The sequence below is a fragment of the Periplaneta americana genome, chromosome 4 (genome assembly GCF_040183065.1).
Source record: "Periplaneta americana isolate PAMFEO1 chromosome 4, P.americana_PAMFEO1_priV1, whole genome shotgun sequence".
Lineage (NCBI taxonomy): Eukaryota > Metazoa > Arthropoda > Insecta > Blattodea > Blattidae > Periplaneta > Periplaneta americana.
Window position 1 is genome coordinate 197622272 of NC_091120.1, and position 27402 is coordinate 197649673.

At 33.4% G+C, this 27402-nt stretch overlaps 2 protein-coding genes across 2 annotated transcripts in view; both read left to right on the plus strand.

Annotated features, from left to right (window-relative positions):
• The window catches only part of LOC138698561 (zinc transporter ZIP3-like), a 42530-nt gene extending 30570 nt beyond the window's left edge, over positions 1-11960 (plus strand). Inside the window, exons 2-4 of the mRNA XM_069824572.1 lie at positions 3423-3542; positions 8545-8769; positions 11534-11960. Coding sequence (XP_069680673.1) covers positions 3423-3542; positions 8545-8769; positions 11534-11767 — 579 coding nt within the window. The 3' untranslated portion in view covers positions 11768-11960. The remainder of the gene's footprint in view (positions 1-3422; positions 3543-8544; positions 8770-11533) is intronic.
• Positions 11961-14664: 2704 nt separating this feature from the next.
• LOC138698562 (uncharacterized) lies at positions 14665-25994 on the plus strand. Its single transcript, XM_069824573.1, has 3 exons — positions 14665-14867; positions 17938-18097; positions 25781-25994. Exons 1-3 carry the CDS (start codon positions 14799-14801, stop codon positions 25855-25857), a joined length of 306 nt encoding a protein of 101 aa, XP_069680674.1. The 5' UTR covers positions 14665-14798; the 3' UTR covers positions 25858-25994.
• Positions 25995-27402: the final 1408 nt, after the last annotated feature.

A 27402-nucleotide genomic window follows, 5' to 3' on the forward strand; every position in this document is an offset into this window, starting at 1 on the left:
TTCAACTGAAACATTTCATTAGGTACGGTACTATAAATATGCCCATACATCTTTATTATCGCAATCTATTTTAAGTCTATCATAACGTAAAATAATTAGAGAAGAAACATTTGTAATAGAACAAAAATGAACATAACAGTAGTTATTGAATTGAAGCGTGAATATGTAGTGTGTAATACAACCAATACAGTAATAAAATATGATTTGCTTCCGATCAGTCTTCAAAGATGCAGCTATTGAAAGCCACTTATTCTCCTTCATTTTCTCATCTTTATACGAGGCGCGCCGCTTATCGTAAACGTGAGGATTTTCGTCAACACTCAATATTAGAATCTCATGAAATAAAACTTGCTCCATGATGCACAGCACAGAACAAAATAATGCATAGGTTATGTCACGGTCTTCTTGCTACAAAATATACGACGACAAAATAGCTTTTAGGTGGCAATAGAATGAATCTAGTGGGCTGTGATCGGAAACGTGAACGCCAAAGTTGAAACTTGGCCAACTCTCTGTTCCCGATCCCGGGCTCCGGCAAGCTTTTCGTTAATTGTGAATGCTCACATTTAAATGTACACATTTTAACAATTTTAGCGTTTTCGTTTTCGTTCCGATTCTCGTTTCCGGTTTATTGTGAACCAGCCTTAAGCCGAGTCTACCCAGCAGGAAAAGTGCCAATAAAACAGAAAGAAATGCAAGGCTTGGAAAAAATGAAGCAATAAAACCGTATGAGTATAATTACTTTTAAAACCAACAACTGCAACCTAGACTATCAGCCCATATGTCCGGAATTATATATTTCCTAATAGCTTTCCTCTAACATATGTAGTTTTCTTTTTCTTTTTTTCAATTTCCCACAAATTTACTTTTCCTGACTTACGTCCTCAAAAAAAAAAAAAAAACTGTTTCATCTGAAATTATTTGTGGAAAACCTACGTACTAAGGTTGGATAAAAAGTAATGGCAACAGTTCGATATTTCTGACATGGCTTTATTCACAGGGGTACAACTTTTACGTACCTTCTGTATAGTCGCCCCCCTTATTTATTACCTTTTGCCAAATGTTTGGAAGGCGTCGTACACCATCAGCGCGTCCATCTTTGTTGATGTTCCGCATTGACCGCCCTAAAGCACGGATAAGTTCATCTCTGGTATTGTACCGGGTGGTTCTTTCACGTTGGTGAAAAGATCGTAATCACATGGATCATATCGGGTGAGTACGGTGGATGTTCCAGTAGTCCGCGTTTTCCGTCTGCGTTGGAGGTACAGCGTGGTGCAGTATTACCCCATCAATGTCATACGCCACAATGAACATCACCTTCACAGCACTTTGTGTAGGGCGCACTTCCTTCGGACGAGAAGAACCTGGATGCTTCCATTCATTTGATTGACGTTTCAAGTTTGGTTGGTTCGTATGAGCGAGCCCAGGTTTCGTCCATAGCGACGATTCGTCCAAGAAAGTCGTCATCTTTCCTTTGGTACCGGTCCAACAAGGCCTGTGCGACTGAATAGCGGTGCCATTGTTAAACCTCGGTAACCCAGAATGTCTTGCAGAATGTGGAGCACAGTTTTGTGACATACTCAGACTTCCGCTGCTAACTCACGCGCAGTCCATCGGCGATCAGCATCCAACAGGGAAGCAAGGAGTTGAACTGTGTTGTCCTCCACGCGGGGTCGTCCTGTACGGAGGTTGTCCTGAACGGCACCCCTGCCTTCCCGGAACGTGCCACTGTGCGATATGGCAACGCTGCATCGGCACATGCTTCACGCAGTCCCTGAAAACATTCTTGTGCACTACGACCTCGTGTCACTTCAATTTTGATCCAGGAACGTTGCTCTAGTTTTGTAAACGTGGTCTTAGGGCGCTCGCACTATCCCTATGAAAGTCAACGTTCTACACACTGCAGTAGATTGACAGAGTAATAATAATAATAATAATAATAATAATAATAATAATAATAATAATAATGATTTATTTAACCTGGCAGAGTTAAGGCCATACGGCCTTCTCTAACACTCAACCAGGAGTAAAAACTGCGTTACAAAAACACTATAAATTTACAAAGTACACTACAATTTTACACACAAAACTGAATAAGATAATAATAATAATAATAATAATAATAATAATAATAATAATAATAATAATAAAATGTGAACAACAAGTAAGAAGAAATCAGACATAATATATAACATAGAGAAAGAAAGAAAAAAGCATAATAAAATGTGAACAGCAAGTCAAAAATAAATGAGGCATACAAAGTATAAAAAAATGAGACAATTATTGATAATAATAATAATAATAAATAAGAATAGTAATAATAATAATGATAATAACAATAATAATAACAATAATAATAACAGGCCTAATAGTAATAATAATACTAATAGTAGTAATAAAATAGTGCAGTACAAAGCATACAATGAATACAATATTTTTAAGTACACACAGTAAGGAAAATTATGATTATATATAGCTCAACTTATCACATTAGAGATATACCATTATCGGAAAATATGAAAACAAACATATAAAATAAGTTAAATGTCACTAGAACATAAAAAAATGTGAATACGTCGAAACATGCAATACAACACTTGTCATAATAGTAGGCCTAAGTTAGTTTGGCAACTCATCGTGAGATAATTTTCTAACTTGGATTTGAAAGATTTCAATGTTCGGCAGCCCTTGACTTCAGGCGGAAGAGAGTTCCAGTGACGAGAGGTAGCAACAGTGAAAGATGAGGAATACAGAGATGATGTGTGAAGTGGAATTTCTAGCGTGTTATCGCGTTGTGATCGAGTATTAATATTATGATAGCGAGAAAGAGTATGAAAACGAGCGAATAAATAATAGGGGGATGAAGTGTGCATAATTCGATATAGGAGAGAAAGTGAGTGCAGATTTCTCCTCTCATGTAACCTAAGCCATGATAACTTCTCGAAAGAAGGTGAGATATGATCATAGTATCGAACATTACAAATGAAGCGGACGCACGCGTTATGAACACGCTGTAGTTTCTGGGAGGAATCAATCCTGAGATCACTGAACAAAACGTCGCAATAATCGAAGTGAGATAGAATGAGTGTCTGTACCAGCGTCTGTTTTAATTTAGATGGATAATGATACAATATTTTTAGTGAATGGAGAATAGAGAATGCCTTCTTACTGTCGCCGCTGGCTGCACTAACTCATCTAACAGTCCTTGTTCATGTCCACACAGCTGGCAACTCTCGAACGTACCATCGTCACGTGACAGCAGTGTTGCCATTACTTTTTATCCAACCTACGTAAATAAATTCCTTAGAAAATATAATGCTTACAGAAATTTGAATGGATATTAAATTACGTAGTCTATCATTTAAAATTTGACGTTTATATAATCGTCTGGAAATATCTGAATTCGAGTTACGTTGTTTCAGTCGAGTGGAATGATGGGACTTTTCTCTCTGGATACGCATGTATCCAGTCATCACAGGAAGTTCCTGGACACGCATCCGATACACTACGAGGCCACGCACAGAGACGCACATCTGCACCATGTAAGTCGGCGTACGTCATTCTTGTTCTTCTAAAACCCTAGATATTTGAACCAATGGATCATCATCACTTGGTCAGTGAGTAATGATCACTCGTTTATTCTTCTTCGAACCCCATCCAACCAACAGTTAATGTCATTTCAACTTCTAAATTTGTTGTTGCGTTTTTGTTCAAAATTGAAACAAGATATTTAAAATTTTAAAGATTTCTTATTTTTTTCTGTGTCACATATTAGCAATAATAATAATAATAATAATAATAATAATAATAATAATAATAATAATAATAATAATACTAATAATAATTACAAATGGTTTTTAAGGAACCCGGAGGTTCATTGCCGCCCTCACATAAGCCCGCCATCGGTCCCTATCCTAAGCAAGATTAATCCAGTCCCTAGCATCATATCCCACCTCCCTCAAATCCATTTTTATATTATCCTCCCATCTACGGTTCCGCTTTCCAAAAGACCTTTTTCCCTACGGCCTCCCAACTAACATTCTATATGCATTTCTGGAATTGACAGCAGACTGGATGACAAAAGCTTCTCAACCGAATAATAATAGACAATTCCCATATTTGTTCTGCGTTTAATTTCGTCCCGAGTATCATTTATATTTGTTACTGTTGCTCCAAAATACTTGAACTTTTCAACCTTTTCAAAGGATAAATTTTCCAATTATTATATTTCCATTTCGTACTATGTTCTGGTCACGAAACATAATAATATACTCTGCCTTTTCGGGATTTACTTCCAAACCTATCTCTTTATTTGCTTCAAGTAAAATTCCCGTGTTTTCCCTAATCGTTTGTGGCTTTTTCTAACATATTCACGTCATCCCCATAACAAAGCAGCTCACGTAGCTCATTCAATTCCAAACTCTCTCTGTTATCCTGAACTTTCCTAATGGCATACTCTAGAGCGAAGTTAAAAAGTAAAGATAATAGTGGATATCCTTGCTTTAACCCGCAGTGAATTGGAAAAGCATCAGATAGAAACTAGCCTATACCGACTCTGCTGTACATTTCACTGTGACTTATTTTAATTAATCTAACTAGTTTCTTGGAAATACCAAATTTAATAAGATTATTACATAAAACTTCTCTCTCAATCGAGTTATATGCCTTTATGAAATCTATGAATAACTGATTTACTGTACCTTTATACTCCAATTTTTTTCTCCAATATATGTATATAATAATAATAATAATAATAATAATAATAATAATAATAATAATAACAACATACTTACAAATGGCTTTTAAGGAACCCGAAGGTTCATTGCCGCCCTCACATAAGCCCGCCAGCGGTCCCTATCCTGTGCAAGATTAATCCAGTCTCTATCATCATACCCCACCTCCCTCAAATCCATTTTAATATTATCCTCCCACCTACGTCTTGGCCTCCCTAAAGGTCTTTTTCCCTCCGGTCTCCCAACTAACACTCTATATGCATTTCTGGATTCGCCCATACGTGCTACATGCCCTGCCCATCTCAAACGTCTGAATTTAATGTTCCTAATTATGTCAGGTGAAGAATACAATGCGTGCAGTTCTGTGTTGTGTAACTTTCTCCATTCTCCTGTAACTTCATCCCGCTTAGCCCCAAATATTTTCCTAAGCACCTTATTGTCAAACACCCTGAACCTATGTTCCTCTCTCAGAGTGAGAGTCCAAGTTTCACAACCATACAGAAGAACCGGTAATATAACTGTTTTATAAATTGTAACTTTCAGATTTTTGGACAGCAGACTGGACGATAAGAGCTTCTCAACCGAATAATAACACGCATTTCCCATATTTATTCTGCGTTTAATTTCCTCCCGAGTGTCATTTATATTTGTTACTGTTGCTCCAAGATATTTGAATTTTTCCACCTCTTCGAAGGATAAATCTCCAATTTTTATATTTCCATTTCGTACAATATTCTGGTCACGAGACATAATCATATACTTTGTCTTTTCGGGATTTACTTCCAAACCGATCGCTCTACTTGCTTCAAGTAAAATTCCCGTATTTTCCCTAATCGTTTGTGTATTTTCTCCTAACATATTCACGTCATCCGCATAGACAAGAAGCTGATTAACCCGTTCAATTCCAAACCCTGCCTGTTATCCTGAACTTTCCTAATGGCATATTCTAACGCGAAGTTAAAAAGTAATAATAATAATAATAATAATAATAATAATAATAATTTATTTATTTACTAATATTTATTGTGCTGTACAACAGCGAATAACAGCTCAGCACAAGATAAAAGTAAGCATAATATTTACAGTGAACAAGGAATACCAAAAACAGTTGATACAAATAATTATTAAAATTAGAGGCAAATACAGATAAAGAATAATGAATGACAAAATGAATAGATAACTGCAAAATACATGATACAGAAAAGCTAAAAAACAACACAAATGAATGAGGTTGAAATGAATGTGACTTTGATGAGTATGCTTAATATAAGAATAGCCAAACAACAAACTGTACATTAAACGAATCTGAATTAATACAACATAAATTGGCAGCTTTCATGCATCTGACAACTGCAGAGAGAGATTTCGCCTTGTATGTATACAATTATTTTTGAAATCTTAAACCATTCGAAAGGGCTCGAAGGTAGATATTGCTTATGAAGGATTCACAATCAATATCACCCTTTCAGGCCTTGCAAAAGAATAAGTAGTCAAGTTCAAGACGTCTAGCATAAAGGCTAGAAAAGTTGAAACATTTACAAGTACGCTCGTAATTGAAAACAGATGAATTTGGTAAAAACCTAAAAGCACATCGGGACATAAATTTTCTTTGAATTATTTTCAATTTAATCGGATTAGTAGAAGTAATAGAATTCCAGGCAACAGATGCATATTCGAGTTTAGATCTGATTAATGTATAGTATAGAATTACAATAACAATAATAATAATAATTTATTTTTATTTATTTATAATATTAATGTGCGAAACAACAGCACAAGGCCAATTACAGTTTAGCACAAGATACAAAACAAAACAACAAATGATGATAATGAATGATAGAAATGGCAGTGAGATGGAATACAATCAATATAATAGTCTACATTAATCAATTGACCAAATGCAACAAAATAAATAGCACAAATAATAAGAATAGCACAAATAATAAATAATAATAATAATAATAAAATAATAATAATAATAATAATAAAAATAAAAATAATAATAATAATAAAAGTAACAATAATAATAACAATAATAATATTAACAATAATAATAATAATAAAAGTAATAATAAAAATAATAATAATAACAATATCAATAATAATAATAATAATAAAAGTAATAATAAAAATAATAATAATGATAATAATAAAATAATAATAGTAATAATAATAAAAATAATAATAATAATAATATTAATAATAATAAAAGTAATAATAATTTATTTATTTATTATTATTAATATTTGTGTGCTGAACAACAGCCAGAGGCCAATTATAGTTCAGCACAATACACAAACAGAAGATACAAAGGTGCAAAACAAAAATAAATAATATCTTAAATAAACAAAAATATCATAAAGAAAATAGATAACAAGAACAGTAAATACTAAGTAATAATCAAAACGAAACTAAACCTTAAAAGGATCTAAATTGTGCCCATGCAAATTGGCATATTTTATGCATCTACAGACTGGAGAAAGTGATTTAGAATTTCTGTTATAAAATTTTTTTTGAAATCTTAAACCTTTTGTAGGAATACGAAGGCTGATATTGTTTATGATAAACTCACAATCAATATCACCCTTGACAAGTTTGCAAAGAAATTGATAATCAAGATTTTGACGTCTAGAATAAAGGCTACAACAGTTAAAATATTTACAGGTAATCTCATAGTTAAAGTCAGAGGAATTGGGTATAAATCGAAAAGCACATAAGGAAATACATTTTCTTTGAATATTTTCCAATTTAACCGAATCTGTTGAAGTAATGGAATTCCAGGCTACAGATGCATATTCAAGTTTAGATCGAACCAATGTAAAGTATAGAATTAATAGTGACTCTGGAGTAGAAAAAGAATAGGTTATAGACCGCATTCTTATTGAATGATTCTAAATATATTGAACATGATCGTGAAAGTATAATTTAGAATCGAGTAGTACACCAAGATCTTTTATAGAATTTTTCCTAATAATACAGACGTTGTTAAGAGAATAGTTAATAGTTAATAATAATAAAAATAATAGTAATAATAAAAATAAAAATAATAATAATAATAAAAATAATAATAATAATAATAATAATAAATAATAATAAAAAAATAATAATAATAATAAAATAATAATAATAATAAAATAATAATAATAATAATAAAATAATAATAATAATAATAAAATAATAATAATAATAATAAAAATAATAATAAAATAATAATATTATTATTATTGTATCTCCAATGGGGGGTAGCCCTATTTTACATGTATGCTAGGGCTATAGTTTTACACAAAAAATATTCCTAACCATAAAACAAATTGAAAAGAAAAAGAAAAATAATAATAATAAAAATAATACTAATAATAATAATAAAAATAATAATAATAATAATAATAATAATAAAAATAATAATAATAAAAATTTATTTATTTATTTTATTTATTTATTTATAATATTAATGTGCGAAACAACAGCACAAGGCCAATAACAGTTTAGCACAAGATACAAACAAAACAACAAATGATGATGAGAATGAATAATAATAATAATAATAATAATAATAATAATAAGAAATAATAATAATAAATAATAATAATAATAATAATAATAATAATAAATAATAATTAATAATAATAATAATAATAATAATAATAATAAAATAATAATAAAAATAATAATAAAATAATAATAAATAATAATAATAATAATAATAATAATAATAATACATTTTAAAGCGGAAGAAGAGTGAAATAATAAAATTATTGAAGAAGAATAAGAAAATGAAAAAATATTGCTAATAAATTCGTGGTTTGTGCAGATGGTGCCAAATGGCGAGGTGGAGCTGGAAAGCACAGATCTCGCCAAGGACGAGTCTGCGCAGAACGACGCGACGTCAGCACACGAAAACGACTGCGAAGCGCAGGAAGAGGGGACGCCGGAGCAGCACCGTGTGTATGCGGTCTTGCCCGCCGTGTCCGGCCTGATCACCATACTCGCCTTGTCTTTCCACGACGTCTTCGAAGGTCTCGCCATAGGCGTCGAGGTACGAGCGTCTGCCTCCCGGCTGCTAACTAGCATTACTTTATGTTTTGTTTAACTGTTCTATTTTATGATGTTTTATCGCGTTTTGGGCGTGGTCACGCAAGTTACACTGACTATTACACTTTTACTACGTCACATTACTTTTGACCAATAAAACGGTACGAAATGACGTCTTTCAACCAATCATGGCTGCTTATCGCACAATTTTATCGCGTCCCTAGCATTTGTTTAAGTTTATCGCGTCCCTAGCATTTGTTTCTTTGTTTGCCAACATTTCAAACTGCACTGATCTGGACGTCAAAAAACAGAAAATTACAAACCACTCCAGTCGATGCACAGCACTTTCAAATATGACTCGGATTGGCATTCAAGAACAAGAATTAATAAAGATCACTGGTAATATAGAAGAGCACCATTCGGAAATCCTGAATAAGTTGAAGGATACACCATGTACATCAACGATACGACACAGTCCAAAGTAGACCGTGGACCAAGCCCCTACAGTCTCGGCTGCGCGAAACGAGGAAACCGGGGCAAATTGAACGCTGCGCTTGCCGCCATATTTTTGGAGAGCAGACAAATAATAGCAGTGCGTAAATCACGCAATTTAACGCTGTGTTGATCTAAAATTGACATATTATGGCCATTTTCGACGTTTAACGTAAAATTAGGACGAAATAAAGATATTCAAAGTTTCATTGATATGTGTTAGAACATTAAAGAAAAGAAAATACGTATGCAGCAATTTATAGAAAACATACTGTTACATCCATAAATAGGCCTACACAATACACATTATAGATTGTATAATTTTACGATAATCAGCAAATTGTTAGGTTTCAGAGGATCTAAAATTATATTATCATATTAACTCTTAGATCACAAGACATAAATATATGCACCTTGATTACACAAGTTCTTGTTATAATCAAATTCCTAAGTGAAATAAATATGCGATAATCAGTATAGACTTGTTGTTAAGTTTTAGAGAATCAAAAATAAATTATATTACCGGTAAAATATAATATGCGAAGGTAGCCAAATTACATTGAATTCATTCTTCAATTAATAAAGGGAATGCTATCAATTATAAAAAGTATCGGTTCCTAATACATTGCAAACAATAGGTAACGTGAAGACCTAAAAAGTAAACAATCACTTTATGCAAGATAAAAAAAAAACCACATACTTTTTATGTGTGGATTTTTTACATATTGTATTTTTATTTTAAATAAATAAAACAGATATATTATCATTGCTTGCGGAGTGATGGTACATAATTTTTATGCACATATGCAATATCAATAAGATACCATTCCTTGCTTTTGTTAATAAAATATATCCGGCAAAATGTAAAAGAGTTATTTATAGGTGAACTCTGAATCATAAATTCACAAAGCGAGGCTTAGCTATTATAGCTATTTATTTATTTATTATCTGTATATTTATTTATCCATATATGGATCTTGAATGAAAGTTTATTATCTTGCAGATAAATTCATTTACATAATAAAAACAAAAAGTTATCTTTCCACTAATGTTTTAACATCTGATGTGTAAGTCTAAATAATTCACTCATTGGGATTTCTCTACAGTCTGATATATCTGTACTAACAATTAAGTATTCTTTATTGTCGTAAACTACTGATTGATTTTTAATGATATTGATATTGTAACAACAGAAATAATATTATATCGTACCTTTTGCAAATAGCTTGGAAAATTAAACAGGGATGGTATTATCGCCGCGCTCTCATGGTTAACATTCGGCAGGTCTTTGAGCGGCCTCATGCGTTCGGCAGGTCTTTGAAATGTAATTGTATTATTGTTTTCAATTTCTTGTGTCGCCGCTCCAATCACTCGCCTCAATTTCAATAATGTAACCAATAAGCTGCTTCAATTATTATTAAATGACACTTACTTGTCTAATCCACGTACTGTAGACTAAACCCGAGGTTGCAATGTCTTGTGCTGAGGACGAACATTAAGGTATGTGATTAAAAATTATTATTAAAGAGTTATTATCAAGAGTTAAGAAAGCTAACGTACTCGTATATGAAATAATAATAATAATAATAATAATAATAATAATAATAATAATAATAGCCATTTAACAATATAACAAACTAGTGCTTATTCTTATCGAGAAAGTAGACGTGACAACGTGACGCTTAGAGTGAAACCTACAGAGCAACAATCGGTCGGCAAAATTATGTTTTTAAACCACACCGCACATTATTGTGTGATGCCGACATGTTAAGCATGAGTCCGCGGCGATAATATATCATCTTTCAAAATTATATTGCCATTACTTTCACACTATTCACTAAAAACACCCGAGACAAAACAAAGGACAAGTATGACAATCGTGTTTACCGCTCTATTTCTACCAGTAGCATGGCAGCGTAAACATGCGCAGACTGGTTTCAATTTTGGACAGCACAACAGCGCTCTGTGTGAGTCTAGTATACTATTATAACGTCTTTGCCGTGGACAGTCTATTGTTTCTAGTTGCTAACCGCTTGGAGCGCTTTATCACGAGATTTGCAAAAAAATCACCTCAAGGTTCGCGACTGTATATAGTAGTATAGTAGTATATGTGGTATAAGACGAAATGCAATACGCCAATTTAATGTCTTCGGAGCTCAACAAACTAGGCCAAAGTCATAACAGAAGTCGTGTTTTTAGTTGGGAACCATGATATTGTCTGCAGTAATTTGTACTTTGTTTAACGACAAAAACGTCAAGCATTTATCTTGTTACAGAGCAGAGAGAGAGACGTTCTGTTCATGTATCTGTCAGTGGCGGTGCACAAGTATGCCATAGCGTTCTGCATCGGCTTGGACCTGGTGCTGGCAGGCACCAAGATGGCGGTCATCTTCATCTACATCCTCACCTACAGCGCTGTCACACCAATAGGCACGTATTATAATTTCACAATTCAAATTTCAGTTCGGAATATGTATGATAAGAAACTTTCTTGTGTTAAATATTATTAACGTACATTGTTAACATGTTTCGACCTATTTTCGGTCATCTTCGGAACTGGTCGTTGTTGGTCTTGGCGCCTCTTGTTTCCTGTGTGGGTGCGTTCGTAGTGTAGAGTCAAAGAGTGTATGTGTTTTGAAATTGAGTTGTGTGTTGAGAATATCGTTGGGGGTGTGTTTTCGTGTGTCTGTATATTTCATATTGTTCTAGTGTGTTTAATTTCTGGCTTTTTGGTTGGATGTGCAGTATTTCCATGTCTGTGTAGATGTCTCTGTAGGTGTGGTTAGCATTTGTGATGTGTTCTGCATATGTGGAGGTGTTTTGTAATTTTGTTATGGCTGTGATGTGTTCTTTGTAACGTGTTTGAAATTATCTGCCTGTCTGTCCTATGTAGAAGTTATTGCAGGTGTTACATTTGAGTTTGTATACATCTCAACACACAAACAACACAAACAAACAAATACAACCACACAGGCGTATACAAACTCAAATGTAACACCTGCAACAACTTCTACATAGGACAGACAGGCAGATAATTTCAAACACGTTACAAAGAACACATCACAGCCATAACAAAATTACAAAACACCTCCACATATGCAGAACACATCACAAATGCCAACCACACCTACAGAGACATCAACACAGACATGGAAATACTGCACATCCAACCAAAAAGCCAGAAACTCAACACACTAGAACAATATGAAATATACAGACACACGAAAACACACCCCAACGATATTCTCAACACACAACTCAATTTCAAAACACATACACTCTTTGACTCTACACTACGAACGCACCCTCACAGGAAACAAGAGGCGCCAAGACCAACAACGACCAGTTCCGAAGATGACCGAAAATAGGTCGAAACATGTTAACAAGGTACGTTAATAATATTTAACACAAGAAAGTTTCTTATCATACATATTCCGAAGTGATACAGTGTTAAAAGTTGTGTAATCAAGATGTATAATCAAATTTCAGACTGAAACAAGTTTTCTACACACAAGGAAACGTAAGAAAGTAAGGCTCCTAGCACGAAGTCTGTGTCACGAAGGAGAAACATACTTCAGAATTAAATGTACAGAGCGAGTCAAATCTAAGTTGCCGGCATTCTTACCGAGCCATGAGTTTGCTTTTGGCTTGTTCGGTTTTCTCAACCCTTTGGCTGCAATTTCTTCATCAGATGGTCTTGAAAAAGATTCATGTCAACATTTCTTAACGTTTAAAAGCTTAATTAAATATTAAACTTAATTTTAATCTAACTTTATAATACGCACGGCAGAGCAATGTCGATAGTCGACTTGCCACTAGTCACCGGGCCGTACCGAGCCGTGTCAAACAAAAGACAGTCGAAATGGTGGTAGTAAAATTCGCGACTATATTCTTAAATAAATCACTCCATTGGTCAAGTGCAAGGTTTATGCAGTACAACGACGATGTTTTGAATGCACCAAAAGAAAATGAATATGTAGTAAGATCTTAAAGTAGTTATGACAACGAAATAAAGAGGAAAAAGGTGTGTTTCAGGGAATGTCATTTAAATAACGGAAAGTAAATTTCCGGTTAATGCTCGCCAAAGCGTTGACTACGTAATTATGACCGCGTTGTAGTTTTATTTGTAGCCTAGAGAAAATACCTAGACTTTTACGAAAAAAAAAAACTTTTAGGGGCCATGAAATTATTCACCGCTTTAATTATATTATTGTTTATTAATATTACGAAACAAAAACTGTCATAAAGGCCATGTCCGACTAGAAAGATCGATACCGAAGAGATAAACCCATTCGGCCGTGATGAAACAAAAGAAAATGAGAGAGAGATTTTAGTTCGAGATAAAATGGACACACAATTTTCATGACCATACTGTTAGTAACTGAAGATCGCTTGTAAGATCTGTCTTAATCTTCTATATAGAAATGTTGTCCAAACAAATTGGTGGTCCAGGGAAAAATCATTGAAATATATGAGAGTAACAGTGGTGCTATTTCTCAGTAATGTTCAGAACGAAGAAGATAGAGAGAAAAAGAAAAAAAAAATTCTTTTTAACGACACCACAGACCAAAGTCATGTTCTTAAGTTGGCAACATTGTATATTTAGTTAAATTTGGCCGTAACCGTAACAACATGGTTCAAAGCTACGGTGTTAATTCCCCAGTTTAGCGAAAAATTGTTATTCTTACACAAATAGAGAAATTAATAAATGCGTGGTGTATGAAGACAGAAATACTTAATATAATATTATCTAATTCTCAACGAATTACGTAGGCTCTAATTATGGTATTAATTTCCAAATGAATCCAATTCTCTATAATGACATATCATTCATTAACATTTTAAACAACTCGTTAGCGTCATACTGATGTGTGAATCGTTTCGACTATCAATTGCATTGTTGTCTGGAGACCAGGCCTCATGGAATGAGGAAGCGATTATGACGCATTTAACGAGAAGGCTCTGCCTTGTTAAATTTAAATGCGGGGAGTATGAAGACAGAAATAAATAATTTAACATTGTCTAACTGTAATGACATTATTCATTACAATTTCAAACAACTGACTGGCATCATATTGATGTTTGAATCGTTTCGACTATCAATTGCATTGTTTCTCTAGACTAGGCCTCATGGAATGAGGAAGCGATTATGAAGTAGTAAACGAGAAGGCTCCGCCTTGTTAAATTTAAATTCGGGGAGCTTAAAGACAAATGAAAAGAAATAACAAACTTTTATTTCAAATACCAAACATTCTTGCAATCCCAGCCATGTTCACAATAACAATCAAAAGCAGCACAAACGTTTCACAGAATTTATAGAGATTTCATGAATTCCATGCCACATTTTTTTTATAAAGCAAGCAAATTTTTTGCTGCGGTACGAAAGCAACATAACATGGAGTCAAAGCGATTCTGGATACAGATCCATGATCTGGACCCACACTTTATGGGGTACTTCGTATAATTATGTAACATATACTGTATATAACGAACGATTTTTCCTTTTCGTTTAATAATTATGTTGCAGGAATCGTAATCGGCATGTTTACAGTGATGAAGACTGCGGATTACGGCAGTGAAGCGGAAACTTCAGGCTTAGAAAATCAGCCGGTGAGTGTGAGGGGTAACTGTTTCGTTGTACCTTATGGAAAAGTAACTGGGAAGTAGTAAATAATAAAGCAATAAGGGAAAGGGGAACAGAATAAGATTGTTAAAATATTTAATAAGTGAATAATAAATTAAACACCCAGGATATGTCAGTAGGTAGATAAATGCAAACATTAATGGTGAATTTCCAGAGAGATACTGGAGTGAATAAGTGAATAATAAATTAAACACCCAGGATATGTCAGTAGGTGGATAAATGCAAACATTAATGGTGAATTTCCAGAGAGATACTGGAGTGAATAAGTGAATAATAAATTAAACACCCAGGATATGTCAGTAGGTGGATAAATGCAAACATTAATGGTGAATTTCCAGAGAGATACTGGAGCAATAGACATATAAAGGGTGGAAGAGAACCTATTACGTTACTTCATAGAGGTAATTAAAGTCAATCCGAACAAGTTTTGTCAAGTAAGTTTTTTGATATGTCCAATAGATTTGAGAATGCAAAATACGTGTTGCAACACTGCAAAGAGTAGCAGTGCTCCTTAAGGTCACTGCTCCACAATGTGAATGAGTGTAACTCCAATCATCCTCTTCGCAAGACTTGCGAGAGGAGAATGTAAACAAAAACGTCTCATCTGATACGTTTCGATCATATGACTGTACGTACGTAACACTTAACACAATACTTAACATTACCGTAAACTTAATTTCTATTTTAAATTAATTTATTTTTAATTTTTTTTCAAAGATAATAACTTAAATGGAGACTGAGTTACAGAATATGTATTGGTAATAATTAGGGAACGGAATATGGAGCAATAAAAGCTAGTATTGGCATCTACACAGCCATTTGTTTACAACCCTTTATACCAAGTCCTCCCCTCCATGACATACTCGGAGCTCTCTGAACGTCAACAGCAGGTGAACGGGACAGCTGTCTCATAAGAACTTCAACATGCAGGTTTGCAGTTCAGAGTAGTGAAGTGTACAGGGTTGCAGAGGAAGTGAGGTTAAACTACCCTAAAGTCGACAGATTAATTTCAAATATGAAAAACATATTTGTAAAAGCTCCAGATCGAGTATCAAAATTCAGGAAACAATTCCCTAAATTGTCGCTCCCCACATGTCCAGTTCTTACGAGATAGGGGTCATGGTTAGAAGCTTGCAATTATTACGCACATTACCTCCAATCTGTGAAGAAAGTGCTCTAGTCTTTCGATCCCGATGACGCGGCTGCGATTGAAATACGCCAGGAACTGCTAAATGATGAAACAATCGAGAAAGAAGTCACGGATATTAAGTCAAATTTTGGATATTTACCGGATGCCATTATTCAGTTAGGAAAGTCAGGAGTAGAACTAGTTGAGCAAATAAATATTATGAGGACTATTGTAAATAAACTGAGTGCAGTAGAATGTGAAGTAGGAAAGCGTGTTGGTGAAAAAATGAATAGAGTTTTGATTAAAAATGATAGTACAGTATTCTTAGTCGGATTTCAGATGTACTAACAAAGACGTGTCCCAATGACGTCATTCAACATGTGAATTTAATTGACGTATCTTGTTTCAAGTACTGTCCAATTGTTTCTGCAAATGTAGAGCGGAGTTTTTCCATGTTAAAAAATTTCCTTCCTTGCAACAAAGCAAAGTTGTCTTTTGAAAATTTGAAAATTATATTTACAATTTATTATAACAAGGCATAACAGGAATAACTGTTTCATCACCAAAACATAGCATTAATTGGAAAGGCCATTTCGTTTGGTTCTACATTTTGTTCACCATTTAATGATACTGTATTAGGCTATGTTGTAAATATTGTAGTATACTGTATATATTGTAAATACTGTAGTACACTGTACGTTGTATACATACTGTCATATTTCATGATATTGTAAATAAGGGTATTTAATTTAACACGCTCCTGACAGAAAAACACACATATTCAGAGGCGAGTTCCGTGCAGAAGACAACTGTCTATCAACCATCAACATTTCCACTGACACGCCATAACACCAATAACAATTCCTATATGAGCTACAGAAGAATAAACAATTAAAGACTTTAAATCCGTTTGACTATACAAATTAAACTGACAATTGCACCACCAACTAATCTAATAGAAATCCAATAAAAAAGATAAAGAACGGTACATAAATATTACCGCTAATGATATTAAACCCTTATATGTAAATAATAGTAGTTAATATTTAATTATGTATATTTGTAATATTGTTTATTGGTGTCTTGTGCGTTGCCAAGAAAAACACATGTAGTTGAAGATGAAATGCAGATTATGTATGTAGGCCAATATATGTCATTAAACTATTCCATATGTTTATTCTGAAATACGTTCACAGCACGTTGCGTGTAAGTTTGTATGAAGTGGACTGTACTCGTCCACGCAGCTCGCTTGACAGTCACTGAGCTACGAATATCTATAGTACTTTTCACCATTCTTTATAATACTCCAAATCCCTTTCCCTGGTAATAATATTATTTTGAGTTTATACGAAATGTAAAGGAATCTTTAATGGAAATAGTTTTATTTTATAAGCATGTACATTCTTTACTGCTTTGTAATTACGTAAAAAGCAAAGAAATAAAACAACTGTGAGTGTTAAATAAGTTTCATGGTATTAAATTTAGAGTTAAAGAGGTTATGGCGTAATAAGGAATGTCAGAAATCAAACAATTTGCGTACTTAATTCTTGGAATACTTGACGTTTTGATGAGGCGTTTTTGTTTACATTCTCCTCTCGCAAGTATTACGGAGTGGATGGTTGGAGTTACACTCACCTCCAGTGCAGAGCAATGACCTCAAGGATCACTGTTACTCTTTGCAGCGTTGCAACATGTTGCATTTCGTATTCTCAAAACTACTGGACGTATCAAAAAAACTTATTTGATAAAACGCGTTCGGATTGACTTATTCTATTACCTCTGTGGATTAATGTTCCAGGTTTCCTTCCACCCTGTATAAGTAGAGTCGTTCACTGTCCTTATTGCTTATTTTACTCCTTTGAACACAGTTGGGAAGCAGCTCTTATTTGTGCTATGGTTGTTCGCAGGTGGTGGTGGTCCTGCAGGGCCTGGCAGGTGGCACGCTCATCTACGTGGTCTGCTTCGAGGTGATGCAGCGTGAAGGTAGCGCCACCCACGTCAGGGGCGTCTTCAACGTGCTGTTCGTGCTCATAGGCTTCTCCCTCACCCTGGGCTTCAAGATCTTGTGTAAGTCACACCCAACTCCAAGTATTTTTGTACTGTAGGCTATAATTATGTACTCCACCTTTACTTACAGATGAGGGCAAATAAAACAGGATGGTGACCACCTCTGTTGTGTAAGGGTCAGCATGCTGATCTCTTACGCATAGGGCTCGGGTTCGATTCTCGGTCGGGTTGAATTTCCTGGTTGAGGTTTCTCTGGGTTTTTCCTCAACCGTAAGGCAAATGCCAGGGAATTCGGGCCACAACATCCCTGAATATCACCGACCTCATTCATCACCGAAATCATATTCATAACAAATCAGTAATATCTGGATTGTTGTTGTTGTTGATTAGAGCTGAAGAGAATTAAGCTACAAAAACTTATTGAGCATTTCATGTAATAGTTCTGTTTGTGTATTAATAGTACATTATGCAACGAGCCTATAATGATAGTAATTAAGAATCGAGTATGGATATTTATGAAACGAGCGCAAGCGAGTTTCATAATTTTCATACGAGCTTCTTAATTACCATTATAGGCGAGTTTCATACGACTTTTTATGCTCGACCATATTTCTAACTTGAAATTACCGGTATTCAGATGTATACATTTTATTTGTATCTGACAAGATCGGAAGTGACCTTGTTCTAGGTCGTGAATTGTGAGATGTGCGCAGACGCGAAAGTATTGATTTTTTCCGAGGAACAATAATGTCATTGACCTTGACGTAGTCCCGTTAAACTTGATAATATTATAATATTATAACCTTGATTATTGAATTCGACATTGAAAAACGAGATGACAAATTGAATTTATTTCAATATTATTTACAATTAACGCTAATTATTATAGTAACAGAACATAACCTTCTGCGACAGTATTGGATTTCCAGCCTCCGTGACTTTTCGCTAATTCTTTTTCGATTGCATATCCGAGAATAATCGATACTTGCGGTTTTATAACGGTACAAAGCTGACTTGTCATTGGCTGAACACATGTAAGCTGAGTTATCATTGGCTGAAGACCTGTACTTTAATGAGTAGGTGTACTTCAATGACATGCATTAAAGGACTGCTACCAGGTGTATAATTAGTACATTTCGGCATGGTCGAGCATAAATTATTTTAAAATTGTGTATACCCTTCAAGACAGAACGTAACTCATCCTTATTGATTAAATTCAGGAAATTACACAAAATAAGCTGTGTTTTCATACTACAATCAACTGATAATAACAATCCAGATTGCCAGGCGACGATAGAAAACAAAATATGCGAAAACAAACGAATGAGGTGTATAAACAATTGAATGCTCTTTCATATTTAAGTATAAAATATAGGGTGTCATTTGAAATTCCAAAGTGGGGGAGGTTGAGGTTGGGAGTGAAATCTAAAATGCAATTAAACCTGGTTTCAGACTTCCCCCTCAATATCTAAATTTACGTCTTTTTTTTATTTAAATTGAATTCAATTTAAATAATTAGTTATTTAGACTGGGAAGTTTTGAAATGAAAGTCCTGTATAAATTGTATCAATGTAAGCCACCTATGATTAATTTAATCGTTTGGTTTAGAAAGGGCACAAGTCACATTTTCCCAATTTTACAGGAGATAGAAAATGCTATCTAAATTAAAGATTTTTTTTTTTTAATTCTTTGCATTGCATTTTGGGAAGATACTAAAATTCAGTTTACACAAGAGTTTCATATTTTTAAAATGAAAAGGGTGATTTTTTTGTCTTAGACACGTGTCCTTTCTCAATTAACACAGGAAGAATGAGAATTCAACAAGTGGACATATTACAAATCAATGTTCTGACGAACAGTAAGTGTAGAAAATAGTGATAAACATGGAAATATGCCTCTTATTTTCACTTGTGGCATGAAAACTTTACTCTGCATTATCCTGTGCTGTAGTTGACCAACTCACAATGCTCTATTTCTATGACACTTCACTTACATATTTGAGAACTTTTTGATGTCTTACATTTTTTCTATTAATAGGGTTTTTCTTCAAAAGCTCGTTCATTCGGTTATGTGTCCTTTCTCAAATGAAGGTATTTATCTAACCTCCATAGTAATAAATGGGGTCGAGTTAGGAATGTGTCCTTTCTAAAGTCAATGCGGCTGTCCCAATAGAGTATAGTATTTTTAACAAAACATCATTTTCCACAAAAACGTGACTTGTGCCCTTTCTAAAATAAAAGATTCAGCTTGCTTCTTTTCGTGGTGAGTCCAAACCAAACCAAACCCAAACCCAAAACCAAACCAAAGCAAACCAAAACAAATAAATAAATAAAAATAAAATAAAATAAAATAAAATAAAATAAAAATAAATAAATACATAAATAAATACATAAATAAATACATAAATAAATAAGTAAATACAAAAATAAATAAATAAATATATAAATAAATAATTAAATAAATAAATAAATACATAAATAAATAAGTACATAAGTAAATAAATAAGTAAATAAATATGTAAATAAATAAGTAAATAAATATGTAAATAAATAAATACATACATAAATGAATACATAAATAAATAAGTAATTAAATAAATAAATACATAAATAAGTACATAAATAAGTAAATAAATAAATAAACAAATAAATGAGCAAGTAAGTATATAAATAAGTAAGTAAATAAGTAAGTGAGTAAATAAATAAATAAATAAATGAATAAATACATAAATAAATACATAAATAAATAAGTAAATACAAAAATAAATAAATAAATAAATAAATACATAAATAAATAAGTAAATAAATAAATAAATAAATAAGTACATAAGTAAATAAATATGTAAATAAATAAGTAAATAAATATGTAAATAAATAAATACATACATAAATGAATACATAAATAAATAAGTAATTAAATAAATAAATACATAAATAAGTACATAAATAAGTAAATAAATAAATAAACAAATAAATGAGTAAGTAAGTATATAAATAAGTAAATAAGTAAGTAAGTAAATAAATAAATACATAAATAAATACACAAATAAATAAGTAAATACAAAAATAAATAAATAAATATATAAATAAATAAATAATTAAATAAACAAATAAATACATAAATAAATAAGTAAATAAATAAATAAGTACATAAGTAAATAAATAAGTAAATAAATATGTTAATAAATAAGTAAATAAATATGTAAATAAATAAAGACATACATAAATGAATACATAAATAAATAGTAATTAAATAAATAAATACATAAATAAGTACGTAAATAAATAAATAAACAAATAAATGAGTAAGTATATAAATAAGTAAATAAATAAATAAATAAATAAATAAATAAATAAATAAATAAATACCGTAAATACTTTGAAACTAAAGACTGGTGACCTTGTATTCAGATCGCTGGGTATCAATTATCTTTGCTAATTGATTTTCTACTCAACCGCTTGTATTGAATTCATGCAGCAACAGAAGCGCTAGACAACTTTTGATGAAAACAAACTCACAATCAGTTTCCGCATACTCCGCGCTCAAAGCAATTTTGCAGCATTAATTTTCTTGTAAGCTGTTTTGCCTGCTTGGTATTCAGTGGAAGACAGCATATGTGGCGTGGAATACAGCCTACGTACAGCATTGTTTTGAAGCGACGTTTGTATCTAAAATATGGAAATAAGATTTACTAGCAAATATCTGAAAAAGAGCAACATATGGGGTAGAACAAAGTGCGTGCAGACTTTTGATGTTCTACTACAAAATAAATGCGGGAATTAGTTGTCCCAACATCAAGTCAATTAGACTGTAAAGAATCAAGTTGCTAGAAGTCGTGTAATTTGTAACAATGTTGTGATAAATGCGTAAGAATAATGTAATTTTTAGTTAAAAATGAAAAAAAAAAAAATCTGTACAAAGGAATTATGGAATTCACACACACATTCATTCAGAATATTAGCCAATTAAAGAAATAATACTTCTGTATAGTTCTTTCTCTATTTGTAATATTCTTTTGTCCTTAAAACTAAATAAAAAAAAGGTATTTTACGAACAACTTCAAATTATTGTAACTCTGAAAATACTGAGAATAGGATCCGTGTGTATATGACATTTTTTGTTCAGAATGTTTTCGGGTAGAAGCTCAGTAAGTGGCGGTAACTCCTCGTTGATCACCCTGTATATATATTTTTTTAATTTTCGAGCTGCTTACCTCGAAAAAACAACACGTCTGCGAGAATTTATTTTTTAATAAACGTTTCAAGGGAAAGAGCAATGACTTTATTTTGACAAATTGGACGTTATCAAAAACATTTCAAGGCCAGCTTGTTTTTTTTTTTAAATGGGAACCCAAAAGTCGATGTGACGACGAGCTGCACCCTATATTCAGGCAGAAAGAAGGTGGACATTTTGAACAGTTCACCTAAGAAAATGCAATCAGAATGCATCATAATAATTCCAGCAAACAAACAAACGTATTGAAGTACGCTATGACCATACTTGTAAGTATTATTCAGAAATCAAGCATCTACATACTGTATATATTATTTGAACTGGTAATGGAAATTACGGGACAACGGCTGAACGGATTTTAATAAATGACTCCTCATTTTGAAGCTTGGAACACAAAGATTTAAAAAAATAGTAGTTTTCAGTGAAATGTCAGTTTTCCTACATAATTTTCCTATTTTCCAAAATCCATCTTTCGTCAGTTTTGAGAACTAATTGCATTTCAAAATAAAACAAAACACACACTACAATAAACAATACGCTATTATACGAAGGCCATGACCTGCAGGATTGCTGACATATTTAGAGTTCAAATTCAATTGGTTATTAAAAACTTCAAGACTTACTAAAATAATTTACAGGTCTGATTTTGCGGTGTGTAATTTTCTGAGTACAGCTGTGTATCGGATATTAAAATCTACAAAACTTGAGATGGTTTGATGACATTATTACCATTAGAAATTAATTATAATTATAGTTAGTGCCATGATGTTAATATATAAACTACGAAACTTGCGTAAGATAATAATATCATTATTAAAAATCAAATATTTTATAGTTATTACTCAAGTGGGTTGGGTCTTTTTCATATATTTAATGTTGGTGTGGTGTAGATTCAGTATTGGTTCGAGAGAGCGCAAAAATTACAGTTCCTAAGGAAAGACAGTATTACTTACTGGTAAAGTAGAAGACCTACAAAATTTTGTAGTATCCCGATCATTTCACCCAAATCTCTTAGCAGGAAAAAATAATTTTACCCTCTACATTTCAAGCTCTCCATGCAGCAGCTATACCAAGATGCTATGTATATTGTTCGAAAGCATAGCAAACCTGAATTTTTTAACTTTCGCCTACAATCCACAATGACCTGAAATAGCTATTGCTTTACTCCCACATGAAAAACCCACTGATCGTCCTGACATTTTTACTTGCGTTTTCGCGTTGAAACTCAAAAACTGAAGGTGGATAGGTTCAAGAAAAAGTATTTGGCATAAAAATAACATTCAGAGGGAGTATGTATCATTATTATAACTTTCAAAATGTCTGGTATTCTTCATTGAAAATAAATCTGAAAAATTTTTATTTGAACGTCTAACGAACTTAGTTTGCAGCATTTGCTGCACAAGCCGCTAGTTTTTATTATATACACTAGCCGTACTCGTGCGCTCCGCTGCACCCGTTACCAATAAATATGAAGTAATTACATAAATAAAATAGGACATTTGATCCAGGGAACATTCGTGTTTGATACAAGGATAAATCGTTTATTATGTTAGTTAATTTAAATTGTATTAAAAAATTAAAATGCGATCATTTCGATCCAGAGACCACTCATTTGGTCATAAAATATTTTAGGAAATACAGGAAACGAATGCCTATCAAGTTTTCTGTGCATAAGAAGCTATTTTAATCTTACCTGTCCTCGATTCACTCAGAAGTTACTGTAATAACATTATAGCATTATGTCCATCTACAGAAACTACACTTTCCAATGGTGAATCAATAACTAATTATACAAATCAGTTAATTTAGCTTCCGATAATACTTCATACAAACACAGAAACATTATCTGTAGGCTATGTTTCATAGCTTTCGATTGTTGTTGTCCAAGGCCCCTTATAGACGAAGTCATTTGCTTTTTATTTCTTTACACCGCCTTAGATGGCATTGTTATTGCAATTCTGAAACTCATTTATCTCATTAAATATCAGTCCTATCAAAATTTTGCATGGAATAAAACTTATCGGAAATTATGTTTAAAGAAACGTTTGTTATGTCATATTTTTCATCAAAATTAATAATAAGGGAGATATTTCGATTTATTTAATTCAGGCCCCCTTATAACACCCCTTTTAAATAAAATATTTTGAATGCCATACAGCCTAAATTCTAAGTTACAACGAACTTAATTTATATTCCAATTTTCATATAAATCGGTTCAGTCATTATCGCGTGAAAAGGTAACAAACATCCAGACAGACAGACAGACAGACAGACATACTTACTTACTTATTGACATTTAAGGAACCCGGAGGTTCATTGCCGCCCTCACATAAGCCCGCCATTGATCCTTATCCTGAGCAAGATTAATCTAGTCTCTACCATCATATCCCACCTCCCTCATATCCATTTTAATATTATCTTCCCATCTACGTCTCGGCCTCCCTAAAGGTCTTTTTCCCGCCGGCCTCCCAACTAACACTCTATATGCATTTCTGGATTCGCCCATACGTGCTACATGCCCTGCCCATCTCAAGCGTCTGGATTTAATGTTCCTAATTATGTCAGGTGAAGAATACAATGCGTGCAGCTCTGCGTTGTGTAACTTTCTCCATTCTCCTGTAACTTCATCCCTCTTAGCCCCAAATATTTTCCTAAGAACCTTATTCTCAAACACCCTTAATCTGTGTTCCTCTCTCAAAGTGATAGTCCAAGCTTCACAACCATATAGAACAACCGGTAATATAACTGTTTTATAAATTCTAACTTTCAGATTTTTTGACAGCAGACTAGATGACAAAAGCTTCTCAACCGAATAATAACAGGCATTTCCCATATTTATTCTGCGTTTAATTTCCTCCTGTGTGTCATTTATATTTGTTACTGTTGCTCCAATATATTTTAATTTTTCCACCTCTTCGAAGGATAAATCTCCAATTTTTATATTTCCATTTCGTACAATATTCTGGTCACGAGACATAATCATATAGTTAGTCTTTTCGATACAAACAAAAATTTCAAAAAAGCGATTTTCGGTTTCAGGGCGGTTAATTATATATATTAGGACCAATTATTTTTGGAAAATCGAAAATTACCAAAAAAATTTTGGCTACAGATTTATTATTAGTAGGTATAGATATGAGGAATCCATATCTAAGTTTCGCCCACTTTTTTTCGTTACACTCCGTATATTTCTGTGTATGGTACATGTGGTTACAGAGATTCTCAATACGGCGTTCTTACTAAACCGGTTTTTTTGTGAAGTGCAAACAAAATTTCCCGACCCCAAACTTTTAGTGATTCGTGTGTTGCAACCTTACACAAAGCGCATCGTTTTTTCCGGGTGTGGGCGGTGGTGTTATCGATCAGCCATTTATCTTCCCGCTTTATTATTCCCTCTGCTCAGCGTACCGCGAAGTTATTGCCATTCCCGCTGTCTCCTGAAAACACCTGTTGACAATTCTGTCACTGCACCAGCGTTTATTTATACATTTTATTGTCTTCGTGTTTCAGTCGGGCACAAACACGCCAGCTCTCACGGCCACCACTGCCAGCACGATAATCAGAGCGACGTTACCGAGAGGAGCTAGTGACATCTGTTGGACGTCGCTCTAACTGTCAGAGAAGAATAAAACATGTCATTGTGAACATGGAGGGGAGGTTACTGGTGGAAAAAGAGGACACATTTCCATAAAAAGAAAATAAAACAATTATCATTTTAATTAAATTTTTGTTTACACGTTTCAAAAGACAATTACAAAACCTCAATAAAACTCGTACTGTTGTGTTCTGAGGGTTTTGTGTACAGGGTGGCTATAAAAGTCTGGACAAGTAGGAAATGTAAGGAAAAAAGGAAGAGATGAATAGCAGGAAAAGAAGATAAGGAGGAAGAGGAGTAAAGGAAGAAGAGATGAACAGGAAAAGAAAAAGATGAGGAAAAGAAGGATGAGTAACAGGAAGAGAAGATGAGGGGGAAGCAGTGGCGGCTTGTGAACTTGTGGTTTTGGAGAGCTGCAGTAGATTTCGGTACATACAAATTTCACTTCTTGATACCATTACTAATTACTGTAGGACAAAAATAAATGCACTTACTTACTTACTTACAAATGGCTTTTAAGGAACCCGAAGGTTCATTGCCGCCCTCACATAAGCCCGCCATCGGTCCCTATCCTGTGCAAGATTAATCCAGTCTCTACCATCATACCCCATCCCCCTCAAATCCATTTTAATATTATCCTCCCATCTACGTCTTTCCCTCCGGTCTCCCAACTAACACTCTATATGCATTTCTGGATTCGCCCATACGTGCTACATGCCCTGCCCATCTCAAACGTCTGGATTTTAAGTTCCTAATTATGTCAGGTGAAGAATACAATGCGTGCAGTTCTGTGTTGTGTAACTTTCTCCATTCTCCTGTAACTTCATCCCGCTTAGCCCCAAATATTTTCCTAAGTACCTTATTCTCAAACACCCTTGACCTATTTTCCTCTCTCAGAGTGAGAGTCCAAGTTTCACAACCATACAGAACAACTGGTAATATAACTGTTTTATAAATTCTAACTTTCAGATTTTTGGACAGCAGACTGGATGATAAGGGCTTCTGAATCGAATAATAACAGGCATTTCCCATATTTATTCTGCGTTTAATTTCCTCCCGAGTGTCATTTATATTTGTTACTGTTGCTCCAAGATATTTGAATTTTTCCACCTCTTCGAAGGATAAATCTCCAATTTTTATATTTCCACTTCGTACAATATTCTGGTCACGAGACATAATCATATACTTTGTCTTTTCGGGATTTACTTCCAAACCGATCGCTTTACTTGCTTCAAGTAAAATTTCCGTGTTAAAATAAATGCACTACATATCGAAAAACCAAAACTTCCTGACTTAGTTGGGAGATGTCTGTGGGACCATTTGCTAATCCCTAAGAAAAACTAATACCATCGATTTCAGTCTGAATTTCAGATCGGCAGACACTGAACTTACAATCTACCAGTTCATTCTGAATTGTCTTAGAATAACCTTAAACAGTGGCATGTTCCAAATGATTTTTGAGAGGTTTGTTTAGATTACTCACGAACTGTAGCAACCCACGAAACACATCAGGGTTCTCGAATGGCTTTTTCATCAT

What these genes read in the sequence shown, in the direction of transcription:
- LOC138698562 (XM_069824573.1), top strand. Translation starts at nt 14,799, where the DNA reads ATGTTTACAGTGATGAAGACTGCGGATTACGGCAGTGAAGCGGAAACT. An exon ending in CAGGCTTAGAAAATCAGCCG is followed by an intron (nt 14,868 to 17,937) that starts GTGAGTGTGAGG and finishes GGTTGTTCGCAG; the next exon opens with GTGGTGGTGGTCCTGCAGGG. An exon ending in CCTGGGCTTCAAGATCTTGT is followed by an intron (nt 18,098 to 25,780) that starts GTAAGTCACACC and finishes TTCGTGTTTCAG; the next exon opens with TCGGGCACAAACACGCCAGC.